The 20300-nt window shown below is 32.0% G+C and overlaps 2 protein-coding genes and 1 long non-coding RNA gene across 3 annotated transcripts; 1 reads left to right on the forward strand and 2 right to left on the reverse strand.

The window, feature by feature from the left end:
• Window positions 1-185: 185 nt before the first annotated feature.
• Window positions 186-20020, reverse strand: LOC146917878 (uncharacterized). Its single transcript, XR_015014206.1, has 3 exons — window positions 19762-20020; window positions 19552-19615; window positions 186-497 (listed from the first exon to the last, which is right to left on the reverse strand). It is a non-coding gene; the product is annotated as an uncharacterized LOC146917878 (long non-coding RNA).
• Window positions 2453-5602, reverse strand: LOC146917879 (mitochondrial metalloendopeptidase OMA1-like). Its single transcript, XM_085717317.1, has 3 exons — window positions 4730-5602; window positions 4311-4438; window positions 2453-3171 (listed from the first exon to the last, which is right to left on the reverse strand). The coding sequence occupies exons 1-3, from the start codon at window positions 5573-5575 to the stop codon at window positions 2853-2855; spliced, it is 1293 nt and encodes a 430-aa protein (XP_085573443.1). The 5' UTR covers window positions 5576-5602; the 3' UTR covers window positions 2453-2852.
• Window positions 13264-15890, forward strand: LOC146917880 (uncharacterized). Its single transcript, XM_085717839.1, has one exon. It carries the CDS (start codon window positions 13353-13355, stop codon window positions 15888-15890), a length of 2538 nt encoding a protein of 845 aa, XP_085573965.1. The 5' UTR covers window positions 13264-13352.
• Window positions 20021-20300: the final 280 nt, after the last annotated feature.

Genomic DNA, 20300 nt, shown 5'->3' on the forward strand with positions numbered 1-20300 from the left:
AACAAACCAATTTTAAAGTCATAATTTTAGACCTATTTTAAGGTTTTATCTATTGGAGATGCATTTAGAGGTGAGAAACTCATCTCATGTAGGAAAACAAAAAGGTTTGTTAAAGGAAAGAAATGTAGTTACTTGAGTATAAAGTAGCTTTTTTATATTGCCTAATTAGATTAATTTGCAGCATGTCTCTTTTAAAAAGTGTGTATTTATGTGTAACTTGCTTAAAATTTAGAGTTGGACACCTTTATATAATTGTGCACTTGTTGAGACATTTTTCTAGGACGTACACCACTAATAATAGCTTATCTATGATCATTATCGTAGGCCGAAGCAACGCTTTGGCTCTTCCTCTTCCTGTTGGGTAGGCCGAGACAGAACCTACAGGCATATAATCCTATAACTTGTATATGTCCTTGTATGCCTTAGGTGCCAGCCGAGGATTATAGCCAGCTGATGCCATTAGTAGAAGCCTAATATAATCAGCTTCAAATTCAAACCTGCAAATTGTGAATAAATTGGGTTGAAAACAAGCATGAGTATATTTTTAATGACGAAGACAACATTGACTGGGAGAAAGGAGCATTGAAACAGAACAGATGCACCACAGTACTTTAATTCAAAATGAACCAAAAGAGCCATGTCGAGTCATGGTTAGATAGTTATAATAGAATATTTAAAAATCGATGTTGATGCATCAAACATAAAAATACAAGGTCACAGATCATGAACCTTTAAAGAAGAACTAGTGTAAACAAACGTAAAAATACATGAAGCCGTTGCCACCATTTTTCTGTCATCACTACCATCGTCAGCCTTGCATGTAGGTGTATTTAGAGACATAGCTGGCTGGTTTTCTGGCGAAAAAAGTTGTTCTGCTACGCCGGTCTTACAAAAATTATTCTGCTAGGCTTTGTCTTTCTACAATAAAGTCACAGCTCTATTGTCTCTAACTAACTCGCTCTCTATCATTGTCTGCATCACATGCATGATGCTCGATCAAACTAGTAGAAACAATAATCTTCCTGCCAGGGAAACATGTGGCATAAACTTTTGGATTATTTATAGTAAACCTCCCAATTCAATCCATCCAAATGCGACAAAGAAGGAGGTGACCTTCGAATTAAAGGCAGCCAAAGGCGATGCAGAATGGTAAATACTCAGAAACAGACCTCATTTTGTTCATCTCTTTATGAAATCTCCTCATGTTGTGTATTGATGAATCAAATATTTATTTATTTATTTATTTATTTATTTATTTATTTATTGTTTTGATCAAATAAGAAACAGTGAAGGGAAAAGAATTGTATATTCACATCATTCTAAAGTCAACATCTAAACTACGAACCTCAAAAAACAGAAAATCATTTCACACAAATTCCATAAACAAAATCATTCAAACTAACAAAATGACATAATCATAAACAATAACACTAAAAAAAAAAAAAAAATCAAAAATCGTTATTCTGTTGATAATTGAAGTAACACCTAAGGCTTTGTTTGGGAGTTTGGAGGGGAGGGTTTTGGAAAAAAGGAAGGAGCAAGTGGAAGAAATAGAAAACATTGGGAGGAGAGAGCTTTGGAGGAACTCAAAATCCCCCTCATTTGGGGGAACTCAAAAATTGCATTGGGGGAGGGTTTTGGGGGGTTATGGAGGGTTTATATGAATTTTTCAAATTCAATCTATGTTGTTATAATATTCTTAAAATTAAAAGTATATTAATCATAAGTATTAGTTTATCATTCTCTAAAAAGTTGTTCTTTCAAAAAATGTGAATTTTTTGTCCATTTTTCTATATATTTCTAACCCCCCAAAGCCCTCCTCTCCTTTTCCCTCCAAACTCCCAAACAAAGCCTAAGTGAATTAAGAAAAAAATGAATCAATTATTTGAATCAAATTGAATTGAAGAGAAATGTAAAAAATAAAAAATTTCATTATTCCATTAATATTTGAAGCAACACCTAAACACTTCATAGATTTAGCAAATAAAATATAACTACTAATCAAATCAAATTGAAATTGAATTGAAATTGAAAATGAATTAAAAGGGGAGTGTTATGAATATTATAAGTGGATGTCCATATAACAATTGGGTTATTGGGTCATACTATTAGCTTATTGGGCTATATTATGTTTGCTCCCCAAGTCATTGGTGCTTGTTCCCCAAGTCATTGTATTTCTCTATAAATAGAGCTTATATGTAACCTAATTGTACACATATAAATAGAGCTTATATGTAACCAAATTGTACACATCACAAGAGAATAATAGAATCATCTCTCTTTACTTTCTTTCTCCTTCTCTGCTTCTCTCTACTTTATTCTCGTTCCTATTTCTTTAGTTTCATAACAATTTATACTTTTTATGATATTTCTTGTTTTTAATCTAAAAAATTAGTGAAATTTTAATCAAACTTCTCTAGATTTAAATGTATAATCTGCAAAAAAAATATAATTTATTAGAGAACAAAAGTTCATTACTTTATTTAAACTAATTAATTACTTTAAAAAAATACAGAAATTATGCAACACAAGTGATGGTTCCACGAATGATTTTCATAATGTATGAGCATATGCAAGTGTGCCTGTTGAATCGTCCATAATGGTTGGCCTTCACTTAGAAGCTCCATCTCAAAGCCATGGAGGATCAAAAAATGGGGTTATCCATACCTAAACCAATTTTTCACCTTGCACTTGCTTTGACTACTTTTTTGCAGAAAAATGCTTTGCCAGACAAAGCTTTGTTTGTGTCCAAATTTCGAATCAAAATAGTTACTACTTGGAAAACAACGAGCTTTAAAGAGCCTAGATACCATACAATCATTGTAGTCCTAAAGAAAACCTTCAACCCCTAGTCAAGCTCTTACATTCTCATATATAGTAAGAGCTTCATCCATTACCTGAGCTTTAGCGAGCGATTCGGCTCTTTTTCTTACCTGAGCTTGAAAGAGCAATTCAGCTCTTTTTTTTTCCTCAGCATGAGCATGCAATACAGCTCTATATTTTGCCTCGGCTTCAGCTTTAGATATATGAGGTCGATGTTGAGTAGAGCGATAATCTGTAAGCATAGAATCACGATCAATGAATTTCTCTAAGACCGTAGGAGCCACATGAGGATCATAGCCTGCTGATGCGACTAATAGAAGCCCAATGTAATCAGCTTCTTTTTCCATCCTGAATGTCGTCAATAAATTTTGTTATGTCACAAATTTTTAACCAACAAATTACCGTCCTTCATCTTTCCACAATCAATATTGCATCCTAAAACGCCTAAAATTATACAATTTTCTATTTCAACCAAGAAATGTGGGCTTAATTACACAAGTGGATTTGTTGCCTATTCCTATAATTTTAGATCATGTCACAGGAAATAATAAGATTAATAACAAAAGATTACAAACTAGGGAATATTCTAGCTATCACTACCAGCTCATACGTTTCACTAGTTCATAACAATGCCGCTGGTTTGGCCCGATGAGGATTGGGCGTATCACGAACAACATCGAAAAAGAATCAAACTGTGACTAACAGTTCTTGAACTATACGAAACCAGTTCGGTTTAGTTCAATTTATGAAATATAGTTGCAGTTCAGTTCAGCAATTTGGTTTTTGTCTTTTTGAAATAGTCCTAATTTCTAATACTAGATTTGGTTCGGTCTTTTATTTAATTTCAATTGTCCTAGTTATCCTTAGTATAATTTGGTTAAAAAAATCCCAGTTTGGTTTAGAAACTACAGAAATGGTGCACCAAATCTCTATAAAAGTTGGTTCGAGGCAATTCGATAAGGGTTCAGTTCAATTTTTCTGAACTGTGGTAACAGTTCGGTTTGCTTCCTCAACCGAACGATAATTATTCTAGAGAGTAGGTACTACTAGGTATAATAAGTTAATAACTCCAAGAACATTTAATCATTCATATAACAGTTAATAATCATTCATTTATGCGAATGACATGATTCGCAACCCTTGATTTAAAGAAAGGGCCGCGTTTTAAGTTTACTTTTTTTTTTTATTTTTTGTCGAACTTGTCAACTCGCAAAAAAAAAAATGTGAGTCTTTTGAGTTTGTGCGGAAAACAATTCTGCTTGCGAGTCAACTTGTTTTGGGAGGCCAAAATCGTGGTAACACTAATTGAGCCAAAATTTATTAGTCTTTGACCTAATTTCATGTTTTTCACTTCTCTTCCTAGCTAATATTTAATGTGCACTCCTATTCTAACCTGTCTAACAAACATTTCCTATATATCAATGAATTATTAAAGAACATCACAAAAATTCAATTGTTATAAAGATAAACAATGGAGGAATCATTACCTTTCTCCGAAAGGTCGCCGAAAGAAAAGTGATGACAGTCTGTTATTATCACTACTATGTCTGAGTTCTGAAAACCACTGATTATATGTAAACTGCTCAGCACTGTGTCTGGCTACAACATGTCCAACCTAATTACCAAGCAGTAAAGTGTTAGATTTTATGTCTCTTAAACATATTAAACTGCAAAAACAATGACCTTGTTTGGATAAATAGCTTAATTAAGCACTTTTAGCATAAGCTTTTATTATATAAGTGCTTAAGTATAAGCTATTTCTATAACAAAAGATAAAATAAAGTCAATTTGTTTTCATTTAAGCTGTTTCCATAATATCTCTCAAATAGTCTCAGAAGTGCTTAGCAAGTAGATAAATTCAAATAAGTTAATCCAAACAGACATAAAGAGCGAATGAAACGAATACCTCACGTCCGATAAAAGTTGCTATCTCTGCATCACTATTAAAATGTTCAAGCAAACCAGTGAATACAACTATCTTCCCACCAGGTAAACAAAATGCATCAACAAAAGGCTTATTCACCACCAAAATCTCCCAATTCAGTCCATCCAAATGCGACGTATAAGGTTGCGAATCTTGTTCCTTACCCTTCTGAACCCATTTGTCATCTAGATTCTCATCCTCCATATGCCAATTTGATTGAGTCTCCCTTGCATTTTCTGAACCATACCCTAAATCACTCCGATCAGTCTCCTTATTCAATGTTTTCTTCATCGCATCGAGAATATTGTTCGCTATCATCCCAACTCTCACACTTTGAGGGTGTGTTGCCGGCAACAACTCATTTTTGAAGTCTACCTTCATCTTTTCAAACACACAGTCTCCAAGCTTCTTCTCCATCGCATTCGAAACTAGAATCACACGTGTTCGGTTTGTGAAAGGAATAGTTTCCATATTTTGTAAACACACGGTAATTAAAACACCTGAACCAACAACTCCAAATAGAACAAGGGAAACATTTTTAGGATCTTGAAACCAATCTTTTGCCCCTCTTGGCATAAAATGCCACACATTTTTAGGATACACAGAGTAAAATCTCCTAAAATTGTTATTAATTTCAAAACCACTTGTTCCTATTCTCTGAGAAAACCTATTATAAGGACCACCTTTGGTAGTGAAATTAAAATAGCGAGATCGGGAAATTCTGGAGTTAAGCTGAAAAATAGAATTATGAGATGGAAGTCTTGAAGTTGAAGGCAATGCATGAAAAGCTTGAACAATAAGCTTTTCTGTTCTTCTAAACCAAGCCATGAGTGAAAAATGGGAATGAAATTCTGAGTTCTCTAACTTAATTGTCAATTTGCTTTAGTCAAAAACGAAAAACGACACTGTTATATTAAGTCTACGTTGCCTATTATAACTAACTTGTTTCACAAGAAATAAAAAATTAATTAAAATATGTTAAGCTAGTTTGGATATACTTGGATTACCATTTGTTACGCTAGTTTGTTGCGTCCACTAAGAATGGAAGTTAGGTGGGACATGTTTTATGGATGTGTTAAGAAAAATTCACATGAATTTAAAGGAAAAGTAACTAACTAAATAAATTGTTTTTTTATGAGAAAAGTTATTTTGACGACTAAAAAATTGTTTGACATTGTATTTTTATGTCGTTGTTAATTTAAGAGTAATTTTTTTCTTTAATTAAATTAATATTGTTATGAATATTATAAGTAGATGTTTGTATAGAAAATGGGTTAATGAGCCATACTACTAGACTATTGGACTTGTTCTCTAAGTTATTGTAGATAAATAAAGTTCATATGTAAACATACTTTGATGCACCAGAGAATAATATTATACTTCTCTCCGTTCTCTCTTCATCTCCTTATCTGTATTCTTGTTCTTATTTTCTTAGTTTCATAACAAATACTACCTCCGTCCCTAATTATAAGACCCTTTTGAGAAATTTTTTTGTCCCTTTTTATAAGACCCCTTTGCTATTTCCAACTACATTAATTATTTCTTTACATACATGCCCCTATTTATTATACATCTTTTTCTTCAATCAACAATAAATAACATGTTGAAAACATAAACAACCCTCTCTCTTAAAGGATAAAATTGTAAAAACAATAGTAATTACAAACATATTTAATACAAATATCCACTATCTTAATTCCCGTTATTTTTTCAAAAGGGCCCTATAATTAGGGACGGAGGTAGTACTTATTTTAGGTGTATTTATATATGGTGTTCTAAAAGTTGTCACATTTTGATTGTTCAAATATCACTATTTTTTAACTCAAAATTTGAACAATAATACTTATGTCATTGCCTAAATGAAGCAAAAAAAAAAAACTTGTGCCACGTTTTTTGGAGTTGCCACATGAATCATTCAAAGAGAACACTATATTTTTTTTTTATCATACCACAAAGAATGAGTCCTTTCTTTCTAAAAAAAATTATTTATCTGAATAATAATATATTTTTTTGAGTAATATTAATTGAAATCTACTAACAATATATAAAAGTTAATGTCTAGCAAAATTTCATTAATGTCCTTTTTTAAATCTATGATTTCCCTTAAATTTAAGTGTCTAATCGTCATTTTGCAAAAAACTAAAACTAATTCAATTAATTAAAATAATAATAAGTTAATTAAATTAAATTTTGAAGTGCCGATCTATAACTATATAGCAAAATAGCAGCAATTCTTTTGGCTACACATAGGCCTTATGGATAACTACATACATATATCCATTCCATATTGTTCCAATTCTCCACAAAAGATGCGGTCAAATAAATGTTGAAATCGGTTTAGATATATCAGCAATTTATCCGATTTTTTAGTTTCCAAAACCAGAAAAAAGTCCAACTAAATATCCTTTATTTTCTATAAACATGTTATTTGTAACATTGTTTCTCTCACTTATTAATCTTATTCCCTTTACCTGTTTCAACTCTCACAAGGTATAGTGTTTTATTCTCCAACTCACCAAATGGATTTCATATGTTTGATGAACAATTAAATTACTACAACGAAATAATTTAATTGAAATATAGTGTCAGTATTAGGTAGACTTACTTCTTCTTTCAAAAAATAAATAAATAGGTAGACTTACTTATACTAATAATATATAAACACTCATTTATGTCGCAATTTATCCCAGCCTGCATGTTTTTAATAAAACTCTAATGGTTTTCTCATGTATTTATACAATTCTGTTCTAAAATAATATATTGCAAATAACAATCTTTTTATTGTTTTCCATAGAGGTAATTTTATTATTTGCAGTCTTGGGAAAACTATGGAACCAAGTTACTAAATTACTACAACGAAAACAAAAATTGTGGAGCAATAGTGCTTATTCTCACACATGCAAAAATACACAAGGTTTCTTCTTAAATTACAACAATCACTTATATACTTTTAAAACATTATTACACTTTATATTTATATTGCAGTTTTGCCTATAAAACATTGCATATTCAATTGTTTCTTTAATTTAATTTTTGCATTGTCCGCATGTGGTGATAATTAATGATTTTGAAGCAACGATTTCAATCACTCTAGCTAAGAGAGAGCCATGATAAAGCTGAAGATTTGGAATGTAAAGTTTTGGGATCACCTCAACATTCAAGAACCAGGCCAATCAAACAAGTGAATATTGAACCTAAAAATTAACACAGTCCTATCAAATTAACTTTCAAGAGTGCTGATTTGATACGATGATTTCAGTTGATGTCTACTTTTGGTAGTTTTGGAATCTTAGCATAGCTGACCTATTGTTTTGGGGTTTGCTTTTGGATTTATAGTTTTTATTTTTTTTTATATTTTTGACATTTAGTTCTTTGGTTATTTTGCATTTCGTGCATACATGTCTTATCCAAAATAAAAGCTTAAGTTTTTTTATTTGAATTTGGTCCTTTGATTATTTAAAGTATGACCGGTGTTGTCATTTTCTCTATCTAAAAGAAAAAAATCAACAAGAATGTTTAACCATTTGATATAGGCGTTTGCTTTTGGATTTATAGTTTTTTTTATAATTATTTTTGACAGTTAGTCCTTTGGTTATTTTGCATTTCGTGCATATGTGATACATGTCTTATCCAAAATAAAAGCTTAAGTTTTTCTATTTGAATTTGGTCCTTTGGTTATTTAAAGTATGATCGGTGTCATCTAAAAAAAATCAACAAGAATATTTAACCATTTGATATAATATTATTGGCAACGATATGTTGAGGTTATTTAGGTATTGATTTGTGTTGTTAGCCTTTATTATATCTGAAGGACTAAAATAATTCTTCACTTTTTTAAAAAATAAAATAAAATCTTGCTCTTCAATTTTAAAAGTTACTTCTTTTTCTTTTATTTGTTCTTTTTATTATACTATGAGTTTTTTTTTTTGTCAAACTGTAAAAAAAGAAGACTTCCTACTATAATTAAGTATCGAACGGGCATTATTCCACCAGTGTATGCAAGACATGGTATTGAACTTCTGTTTTGTTTTTTTTACACAGGGTCTTCTAACTTAAATACTAATTTTATTTTTTATTATTCATTATTCCACCTAATTACTTTGAGGCATGCAACGTCAGTTCGAATAAGGGTCGTATATTTGACTACTAAATAAAAAAAGGGTTAAATATGTTTTTGGTCCCTATAAATATACCAACTTTTCGTTTTAGTCACTCTAAAATTTTCCTTCAACTTTTAGTCCCTATAAAATTTTCAATCTTTACTTTTAGTCCCTATTTTTAAGTAAATTTTTGTATTTTTTAATGAAATTGTGCAGTAATTTATGGAATATTGTAAAAGTCACTCCCAAAAAAAATTAGAATTTTTTAACAAAACATGAATTAAATATAAATTTTTTACCGCCAAAAATATAAAAATTCATATTTAATTCATGTTTTGGTAAAAAATTCTAAATTTTTTTTGGGAGAGATCCTTATAATATTATACATTTTTCTACAAAATTTTATTTAAAAATATGAATTCTACATATGAGTTTACTTTAAACGAGGGACCAAAAATAAAGATTGAAAATTTTATAGGGACTAAAAGTTGAAGGAAAATTTTAGAGGGACTAAAACGAAAAGTTGATATATTTATAGGGACCAAAAACATATTTAACCCATAAAAAAATTGTTTTGACGGTTGCTACGTTTGGAATTGCATCACTATTGGGAGGTCGAACAACACATTCAAAGTTCAAGATTCGGTATAAATAAAGGGAGTGATCGTGCAGAGCTTATAAAACTAGCCACATTAATCATTTGGGGTGAAGCTCCAATGGCTCGCATTTTTTTTTTCAAGCGTTAGATAGAACATTCAAAGACATTATGTATGGAACACGTTTTTCATTAAAAAAAATTGGAGAGAAAGTCATTGTGTTTGGTGGTGATTTTAGATAGATCCTACCAGTTGTACCAAGAGGAGGTCGCTCTGATATAATTCACGCAACCATCAATTCATCATATATATGAGATCATTGTCAGGTGTTGAAACTTACAAAGAACATGCAATGATTCAGAATTGGAGGAATTTTTCAAATGGATATTAATTGTTGGAGAGGGGAAGTTGTCTAAACCTAATGATGGGTATTCAGTTATTGACATTCCATAAGATTTTTTATTCACTAATTTTGATGATCCAATTCAGGTGATTGTTCAAAGCACGTATCCAAACTTAGTCAAGAATTACAAGGATCCAACATTTTTACAATCGAACGTTGTTTTGGCTGGAACACTAGATATTGTTAATGCTATCAATAAATATATTTTGGGCTAGATTCCATGTAATGCATTGTTTCAACTTGTGTTCGGAATTATCTATTATACTTTGATCATTAATTGTTGTTTTTTATGTTTCATAGGAGATGAAAAAGATTATTTAAGTGTGTATTATGTTGACAGATCTGAAGCTGATGGCAATGAGGTTTTAATGTGTTGATCCCTGAGTTTTTAAATACTCTCACAACTTCAGGACTCCCTAGCCATAAAATAAAACTCAAAGACCTGTACACCTATAATGCTAATCAGAAATATTGACCAATCAGAGGGTTTGTGTAATGAAACAAGATTTATAGTGATAAGACTAGCAAACCATGATATTGAAGCAAAGGTTATTTCAGGTAACAACGTTGGGGGCAATTCAAACTATCTACAAGGCAATTTCCAATTAGTGTTTGTTATGCAATGAAAATCAACAAATCTCAAGGATAATCACTTGATTGTACTGGATTATATCTTCCTCGAAGTGTATTTAGTCATGGTCAATTGTATGTGGCCATATCAAGGGTAAAGAGCAAAAAAGATCTTAAGATAGTAATTCATGACAAAGAAAATCAAGCATTGAAGTGTACCCACCATTGTCGTTTTCAAAGAAGTTTTTGAAAACTTATAGTTTGTTGAGTACACGTATTATCTTTGCAAATTATCTTTGGCCGATTATTTGGAAGAATTCGATTCCGTTCAATTTATTTTCTTTTATGTTGTTTTCGACAATAATTTTTGAAATTATCTTCGACCCGTGCGAATGCACGGGTCTCTTACTAGTTTTCACATGAAAGTAAGATTAAGTATATAAATTATTGAAACTTTTTATATATATTTAATAATTGGGTGTAGCTATACACTTAAACTCTTTATGCTGTCAACTTTGTATATTTAGATTTGTCCCTGACTACCCCAAGACTCAATCTGATTGGGTTAAAGCCTGACCCCAAGCCTAGGAACAAGTGACACCATACGATGGACATTTCCTAACTCGCACTGGATCTGGACTGAGAGTTCCTCACCTCCCAGATGCTCACTCATGTCCTCTTAAGGACAGTTGTCCAGTTAAAGTCCAGTGAACCAAAATCCTACTTATCCACTATATATACCTTTGCTTAAGTCTTAGGTCAGGTATGATATATAAAGTCGTGTATGGAGGTTTGTTGCTACTAGAGGGGTTGTAAATCAAATGTTGAGCTAAAACAACAGTGCGATCACAAAGCGGGTTCAAGTCCCTCCTAACAGAATTTCCTTTATATAAAACAATGAACCTCCAACCACTTGCTTTAGTGAGTCAAGTTTTTTACTAGTTGAATCAATTCATTGTTGGTGCGATAAGAATTTACAAATAGAAATATGTCGTTAATTATAAAATCTAGAAATACACTATTGCATGTTCATAATCTACAGAATAAAAATTCGTCTATACCATAAGAAGAAAAACTTCAAAATTAAATTTTAACAATATCATCATGAATGATAAAGTTTACATTTTTTTTTATTTATAAATAATCAAGATTTTGTAAAATCTTCATCAATTTATTGGTAGAACAATCACCTTCAAAATAATGTCCATCTTACTGTTCTAATAAAACCTTGTGGCATATATAAACATGTTATTGCCAAAAAGGGGCATCTAAGTGCTCGTATCCACGCTCATTGACTGCACTTTAATAAAAAATAATAATAAATAACAAAAAATATCATTATTTAATTAAAAAATCTCTTAAATCAACTTATATCAACTTATAAAAAATTGCACATCGTAGTATTTAGCCAAATAAAAAGGATTTAAAATACAAAAAACAAGTGCATGTTAAAATAAATATCAAATACTAATGATTAATTACCTAAGTTTAGTATTACATAAAATTATAATTATAGTACATATAAAGTGCGGGCATTGGGCGGGTTGGGCACTTGGAGTTCCCGTATCTGCGGTCATACCCGTTCAAACTTGCGGGTAATTACCAAGCTCAGACCCAAACCCAACAATGCAGATATTTACCTGTCCATCGTAAGTATTTTTTGCCGGTGCCCATTAGACTTGGGTCCAATTGTCATCCCTACCTCCAGTCCATTTTATAAGAAACAATGTCAACAAAAATTGATATATTTCCTCTAAAAAAATTGATATATTTAGTTCAGCAAATATTATTACGCACAGCTAGCACAAAGAGCACTAAACCGGCAACAACAAACAAGCACCCTGAAACCACTCAAACAAAAGGGCAGGCAACAACAAACAAGCACCCTGAAGCCAAACAGGCAACCAAAAACCCCACGCACACCCAAAAACAAAAGACCCAACACATGCACACACCGCAAAACAGATGCTAACAAACCACTACCATGCCTGCAGATGCACCGAAACACCTAACAGGACCAGCAGGAGCATAGTCACACAATTCGTAATTCGCTTCAGTACGTGGTACGGGTTCGGGTACGCGGTTCGCAACTTTAAAAAAATCAAGTACGTAGGGGATATACAAAGTTGGTACGCTATTTGAGTTCGTGGTACGTTCAAATATAATAATCGGTACGCTAAGAGTAAAAAATAGCAGCCCTCATGAGAAAATTAGCTGACCTAGAGATATAGCAAGTGTTGTTTGTCAAATATATATACATGTTAGTCCCACATCGAAAATTTAGCTTACATTGAGAGGCAGACTTCAATATAAATATGTCTTGTACTACCATACTTTGATGTGCATTGGGATAGCAATGAATTTGTGGGACCATGATACCTTGCTTTTCCAAGGTGAGGACAAGCCACCCACCGTCAATTAGTTTAAATATTTATTTATTATTATCTGTTTGGTTATCAAGGTGTGGTTCGCTGGGTTCTTTGATTCATGCGAATTGTTGAAGAATTCTGCCGAACCAATACGCCAAAGTACCGGGAACCGGTACGGGAGTACCAATTTGCGGTTCCTAGTCGAATCAGAGAATTCTGTGACTATGAGCAGGAGCACACCGCAGAAAACAGCAGACAAAAAATCCAGCACATCACCAGACAAGGCAGCCAAAAAACTCCCTTCTATCTAACAAGACAAATCTTAGGATGCCAACACCATTCATAATAGAGACAAGCCGGGATATGAAGACGAGATAGACACCACCGCCAAGACAACACCTTAATTTCTTCGACCAATTCCTTCACCACCTTATTTTTTGCATTCTTTGGGTGTGTGTATAGCAGAAGAAGAAGAAGAAGAACACAAACAACCAACCACTGCACTGAATGTTTAGCGAAGAAACAATAAAGTAGGTTTTGCAGTGTCTGTGTCAAAGATTCGCTAAAATGGCGTTCTTAAATCCAAGCCCTAAATTCATCCGTTGCTTCCACTCTTCAAATTCAAGTTCATACTCTCAATTCCATGATGAAGCGGAACACAATCTTGTTTCCTTATTCAATAGCTTGCTTCATCAAAATCCTTCCCCACCCATTTTTACATTTGGTAAAATTTTAGGTTCCCTTGTCAAAGAAAACCATTACTCCACTGTTGTTTCCCTTCACCGACAAATGGAGTTCAACGGAATTGCATCTAACCTAGTCACTTCCAACATATTGATCAATTGCTTTTCTCAATTAGGTCAAAACTCTTTTTCCTTTTTCGTGTTTGCCAACATTCTCAAAAAGGGTTACGAGCCAGATACCATAACATCGACTGCACTCATCAAGGGTCTATGTCTCAAAGGTGACATCCATCAAGCATTGCACTTTCATGACAAGGTGGTAGCGCTTGGATTTAAGTTGAACCAAGTTAGTTATAGTGCCTTGATCAACGGGTTATGTAAAGTTGGAGAAACAAGAGCGGCCTTGCAGTTGTTGAGACGTGTTGATGGAAAATTGGTTCAACCTGATGTGGTAATGTATAGTGCGATTATTGATGGTATGTGCAAAGATAAACTTGTTAATGATGCTGTTGATTTATATTTTGAAATGGTTACTAAGAGAATTTCTCCGAACATAGTAACTTACAACACTTTGATTCATGGCTTTTGCATTGTGGGTCAATTGAATGATGCATTTGATTTGTTGCATAAAATGATATTCGAAAACTTCAACCCTGATGTGTATACCTTTAATATATTGGTTAATGCACTTTGTAAGGAAGGAAAAATAAAAGAAGCTAAAAATATGCTTGCTATGATGATGGAAAAAGACATTAAACCTAATGTCGTCACTTATAGTTGTTTAATGAATGGATATTGTCTTGTTAGTCAAGTGAACAAGGCTAAGATTATTTTTAGCATTATGGCCCAAAAGGGAGTGGCTCCTGACGCCCATAGCTATAGTATTTTGATTAATGGATTTTGTAAGATTAAAATGGTGGATGAAGCCATAAATCTCTTTGAAGAAATGCATTGCAAACAAATTTTTCCTAATGTGGTAACTTACAATTCCCTTATTGATGGTTTGTACAAATCAGGGAGAATCTCATATGCTTTGGAGCTTGTCGATGAAATGCATGATAGAGGTCTTTCTCCCAACATAGTAATTTACAACACTTTAATTCATGGCTTTTGTGTAGTGGGTCAATTGAATGATGCATTTGGTTTGTTGCATAAATCGATATTGGAAAACATTAACCCTGATGTGTATACCTTTAATATATTGGTTGATGCACTTTGTAAGGAAGGAAAAATGAAAGAAGCTAAGAATATGCTTTCTATGATGATGGAAAAAGACATTAAACCTAATGTCGTCACTTATAACTGTTTAATGAATGGATATTGTCTTGTTAGTCAAGTGAACAAGGCTAAGATTATTTTCAGCATTATGGCCCGAAAGGGAGTGACTCCTGACGCCGATAGCTATAATATCTTGATTAATGGATTTTGCAAGATTAAAATGGTGGATGAAGCCATGAATCTCTTTGAAGAAATGCATTGCAAACAAATTTTTCCTAATGTGGTAACTTACAATTCCCTTATTGATGGTTTGTACAAATCAGGGAGAATCTCATATGCTTTGGAGCTTGTCGATGAAATGCATGATAGAGGTCTTTCTCCCAACATAGTAATTTACAACACTTTAATTCATGGCTTTTGTGTAGTGGGTCAATTGAATGATGCATTTGGTTTGTTGCATAAATCGATATTGGAAAACATTAACCCTGATGTGTATACCTTTAATATATTGGTTGATGCACTTTGTAAGGAAGGAAAAATGAAAGAAGCTAAGAATATGCTTTCTATGATGATGGAAAAAGACATTAAACCTAATGTCGTCACTTATAACTGTTTAATGAATGGATATTGTCTTGTTAGTCAAGTGAACAAGGCTAAGATTATTTTCAGCATTATGGCCCGAAAGGGAGTGACTCCTGACGCCGATAGCTATAATATCTTGATTAATGGATTTTGCAAGATTAAAATGGTGGATGAAGCCATGAATCTCTTTGAAGAAATGCATTGCAAACAAATTTTTCGTAATGTGGTAACTTACAATTCCCTTATTGGTTTGTGCAAATCGGGGAGAATCTCATATGCTTTGGAGCTTATCGATGAAATGCATGATAGAGGTCAACCACCTAATATAATTACTTACAACTCTATATTGGATGCTTTATGCAAAAACTATGATGTTGACAAGGCAATTGTATTTTTAACAAAACTTAAAGACCATGGTATTCAACCAAGTATGTACACGTACAATATTCTTATCTATGGATTATGTAAAGTTGGAAGGCTAAAGGATGCATGGGAGGTTTTTGAAGATCTTTTGGTGAAAGGCTACAATCTTGATGCATATACATATACCATTATGGTCCATGGGTTTTGTAGCAAGGGCTTGTTTGGTGAAGCATTCACATTGCTGTCAAAAATGAAATAATATAGCTGCATTCCAGACACTCTTATGGAACAATTATCCAGAATGGAACTCACATTTCCTTGTACTGCAAAAGAATTGTATAAAAATACTGTGAATAGTTGCTGGAGTAGGCTTAGGTCGGTTTTGTGCCGAAGAACCACACTCTATAATAAGATTGTTGGGTTGAGTTTTTACTAATTGTGTTGCACCTCTAGTCAATAACTTCAACAATAACAAATATCTTGATGCTTTATTTGATAAAAAGACTCATTTCAAATAGCAAGAGGATGAATCTGTTAGTCTTACGGTAAGCCATACACCAATGTATGGAAGCCCTAAAATATGGAAATTCTATTCAAATACCAACGTGGATTGATTGGAGCATATTTGAACTGCTACGTGGATGACAAGTGTAAGAACCGGTTCTTAACCAACCAATTTTAAAGTCATATAAGTATATGAGATTAATTTTAGAGCTATTTTAAGTTCTTAAAAAGTTGTTAAAAACTTCGATTGCATGGTAGTGTTTTATCTATTGGAGATGCGACTATAGATGAGAAACTCATCTCATGAAGAAAAGAAAAAAAAAACAGATTTGCAGCATGTCTCTTTCAAAAAGTGTGTGTTTATATGTAACTTGCTAAAGTATTGTATCCATCATTAATTAAATTACAAACTAAAATTTAGAGTTCGACACCTTTATATAATTGTGCACTTGTTGAGACATTTTTCTAGGATGTACACCACTAATAATAGCATATCTATGATCATTATCTTAGGCCAAAGGAACTCTTTGGCTCTTTCTCTTCCTGTTGGGTAGGCAGAGACAGAACCTACAGGCATATAATCTTGCCACTCATCTATGTCCTCGAACGCCTTAGTTGCCAGCCGAGGATCATAGCCAGCTGATGCCATTCAAAATTGCAAACTGTGAATACATTGGATTGAGAATAAGCATGAGTATATATTTAATGACGAAAACAATATTGACTGGCAGAAAGGAGCATTGAAACAGAACAGATGCACCACAGTACTTTAATTCCTTGCTAAAGTAAGATGCGATTCAAAATGAACCAAAAGAGCCATGTCGAATCATGGATTCATGGTTAGATAGTTATAATAGAATATTAAAAAATCGATATTGATGCATCAAACATAAAAATACAAGGTCACAGGTCATGAACCTTTAAAGAAAAACTAGTGTAAACAAACGTAAAAATACATGAAGCCGTTGCCACCATTTTTCTGTCATCACTACCATTGTCAGCCTTGCATGTAGGTGCATTTAGAGACATAGCTGGCTGGTTTTCTGGCTAAAAAAGTTGTTCTGCTACGCCGGTCTTACAAAAATTATTCTGCTTGGCTTTATCTTTCTACAATAGAGTCACGACTCTATTGTCTCTAACTAACTCGCTCTCTATCATTGTCTGCCTGCATCACATGCAAGATGCTCGATCAAACTAGTAGAAACAACAATCTTCCTGCCAGGGAAACATCTGGCATAAACTTTTGGATTATTTATAGTAAACCTTCCAATTCAATCCATCCAAATGCGACAAAGAAGGAGGTGACCTTCGAATTAAACGCAGCCAAAGATGATGCAGAATGGTATACTCAGAAACAGACCTCATTTTGTTCATCTCTTTATGAAATCTCCTCATGTTGTGTATTGATGAATCAAATTTTGCAGGCTATGAAATTTATGAAATTTTTTAATCAACTAAAGTATTGATACCACTGTTTATTTATTTATTTATTTATTTATTTATTTATTGTTTTGATCAAATAAGAAACAGTGAAGGGAAAAGAGAAACAGTGAAGGGAAAAGAATTGTATATTCACATCATTCTTGTTGAGAATCATGGCATCCATGGAAAAATGGAGAGAGAACTATGAGAAACTTTGTATTGATATTATTGAACAATCTTACAAATGAGAAAGTTACTATAAAAGAGTACATCAAGGCCTATTTTTAGGCATCCACTAACCGGTAACTAACACTTCTTATCACTAGCTCTAACTAACTTCATACTTGACTATTAAGTAACAATTACACCAACTACTAACTATCATTATTCTTAACAATTCTAAAGTCAAAATCTAAACTACGAACCTCAAAAAAATAGAAAATCATTTCACACAAATTCCATAAACAAAATCATTCAAACTAACAAAATGACATAATCATAAACAATAACACTAAAAAAAAATCAAAAATCGTTATTCTGTTAATAATTGAAGTAACACCTAAGTGAATTAAGAAAAAAAATGAATCAATTATTTGAATCAAATTGAATTGAAGAGAAATGTAAAAAAATAAAAAATTTCATTATTCCATTAATATTTGAAGCAACACCTAAACACTTCATAGATTTAGAAAATAAAATATAACTAGTAATCAAATCAAATTGAAATTGAATTGAATTCAATCAAGGGTTTGATTTGAACCACCCAGAAGCAAAATCAACAATAACAGATTCTGGAAGGTTCTACTACTACAACGAAATTTGATTGAAGCCAAAATACAAGGAAAAAAAATACATTGATCTTTTTTTTTTGGGTGAGAGACGTTATACAAAAACGGTACTGAGAATAATTATTATATAATTGAATGTAAATTATATAATAATGTTTTGGTCAAAAAATGATGAATATAATAGTATAATGTTTTTTTATTTTGCTTTTGTCAAAGAAAATTTATTGTTATTTATGGTAGTTTTAACAAAAAGTAACAATAAAAAGTAATATTGTTTTTTTAAAACCATCATAAATAACAATAAAAGTAACAATAAAAAGTAATATTGTTTTGTTAAAACCATCATAAATAACAATAAATTTCCTTTGACAAAAGAAAAAAAAATCTTTTATATATATTTATCAATTTTTGACCAAAATATTATTATATAATTTACATTCAATTATAGTAATAATTATTCTCATCATAGTTTTTGTATAAATCTCACCCAACAAAAAAAAAAATCAGTGTATTTTCTTTTCGTGGTATTTTAGATTCAATCAAATTTCTTTATAGTAGAAGAACCGTTTACCTTCTAGAATCTCTTGTTGTAGATTTTGCTTCAAGGCGGTTCAACTCAAACCCTTGATTGAATTCAATTCAATTTCAATTCGATTTGATTAATAGTTTTATAATTTTATTTTCTAAATCTATGAATGATTTAGGTGTTGCTTCAATTATATATTAATGGAATAATTAAATTATTTATTTATTTATTTATTTTCTCTTCAATTCAATTTGATTCAAATAATTGATTCTTTCTTTTTCTTCATTCCCTTGGGTGTTACTTCAATTATTAAGGAATAATGATTTATTTTTTTAGTGTTACTGTTCATGATTTTGTCAATTTGTTAGTTCGAATTATTTTTCTGATAAAATTTGTGTGAAATGATTATGTTATGACAAAAAGAAAAGAAAAGAATTATTTACTTTGAATTATTTTTCTGAAAAAATGGTGTGTTGATGTTGGTTGTTGTTTAGGGTTCATTGTTGATTGAATTTGAGAAATTGTGATCTACAAGTGCATTGTTTGCTTCGTAAAAATCATAGAATCAATATGTGTTGGTGTTAATGTTGATTGTTTGCAAGTATAAAAATTAAAAAAGATCAAAGGAATGTACAAAACAAAATTAAATATTATATATTAAGGGATGGAAAATGATTTACCTCCAATATCAGATCATTGTGAATTATCGTTCAAGTCCATTGCAAAATAAAGCTCTTCAAAACCCTAAAAAAATCATCAAGAGTCGCAAAAATATTAAATTTGATAACTTTGATTGTTAGAAGATCTAAAATCTTGGCAAATAGTAAATCTATAGAATCAAAATCATGCGAAACTTGCAATAAAAATTAGATCAAGATGGATTTATCAACCTCTGTTATAATAACTGGATGGCATGGCTGAAACTCCTACATCATGCCCAGTCGCGTTAGTGTGGTACGAAAGTGGAAAGCGGCCGGTACAGCGCGGTGTCAATTTGGGCAAAGGTTGGCACTGCACCCTTCTAGTTCAAATAAAAAACAGAGAGAAAAAATAGGTGTATGATACAAATAGAAGAAGCAAAGAGAGAAGGAAACGATGGAGGTGTGAAGGATTGACAGAATAAATGATGCAGAGAGAAAGAAGAGAACAATGGAAGAGAGAATGATGAAGAAAGATGTGGTGCGGCAGCAATGTATTTATTTAGGGTTATAGAAACAACTTAGGCTATTTGGGCCTACTGCATGGTCTTAGGTTAATCGAAGTCCAAAAAAGAGTAAAGTTGAAATTTTATGATATACCCCTACATATGTACTTTTAGACCTACAAATCACAAAAAAAAAAAAAAAAAAAATCCAATTTTACCCTTTTTCAATTTAACTTTCTATACATTGATTTTTCACCCTATCTTTTAACATTTTCTAATCCATTA

The sequence above is a fragment of the Medicago sativa genome, chromosome 6 (assembly GCF_051527215.1).
Source record: "Medicago sativa cultivar Bolivia chromosome 6, Bolivia_mono, whole genome shotgun sequence".
NCBI classification, from domain to species: domain Eukaryota; kingdom Viridiplantae; phylum Streptophyta; class Magnoliopsida; order Fabales; family Fabaceae; genus Medicago; species Medicago sativa.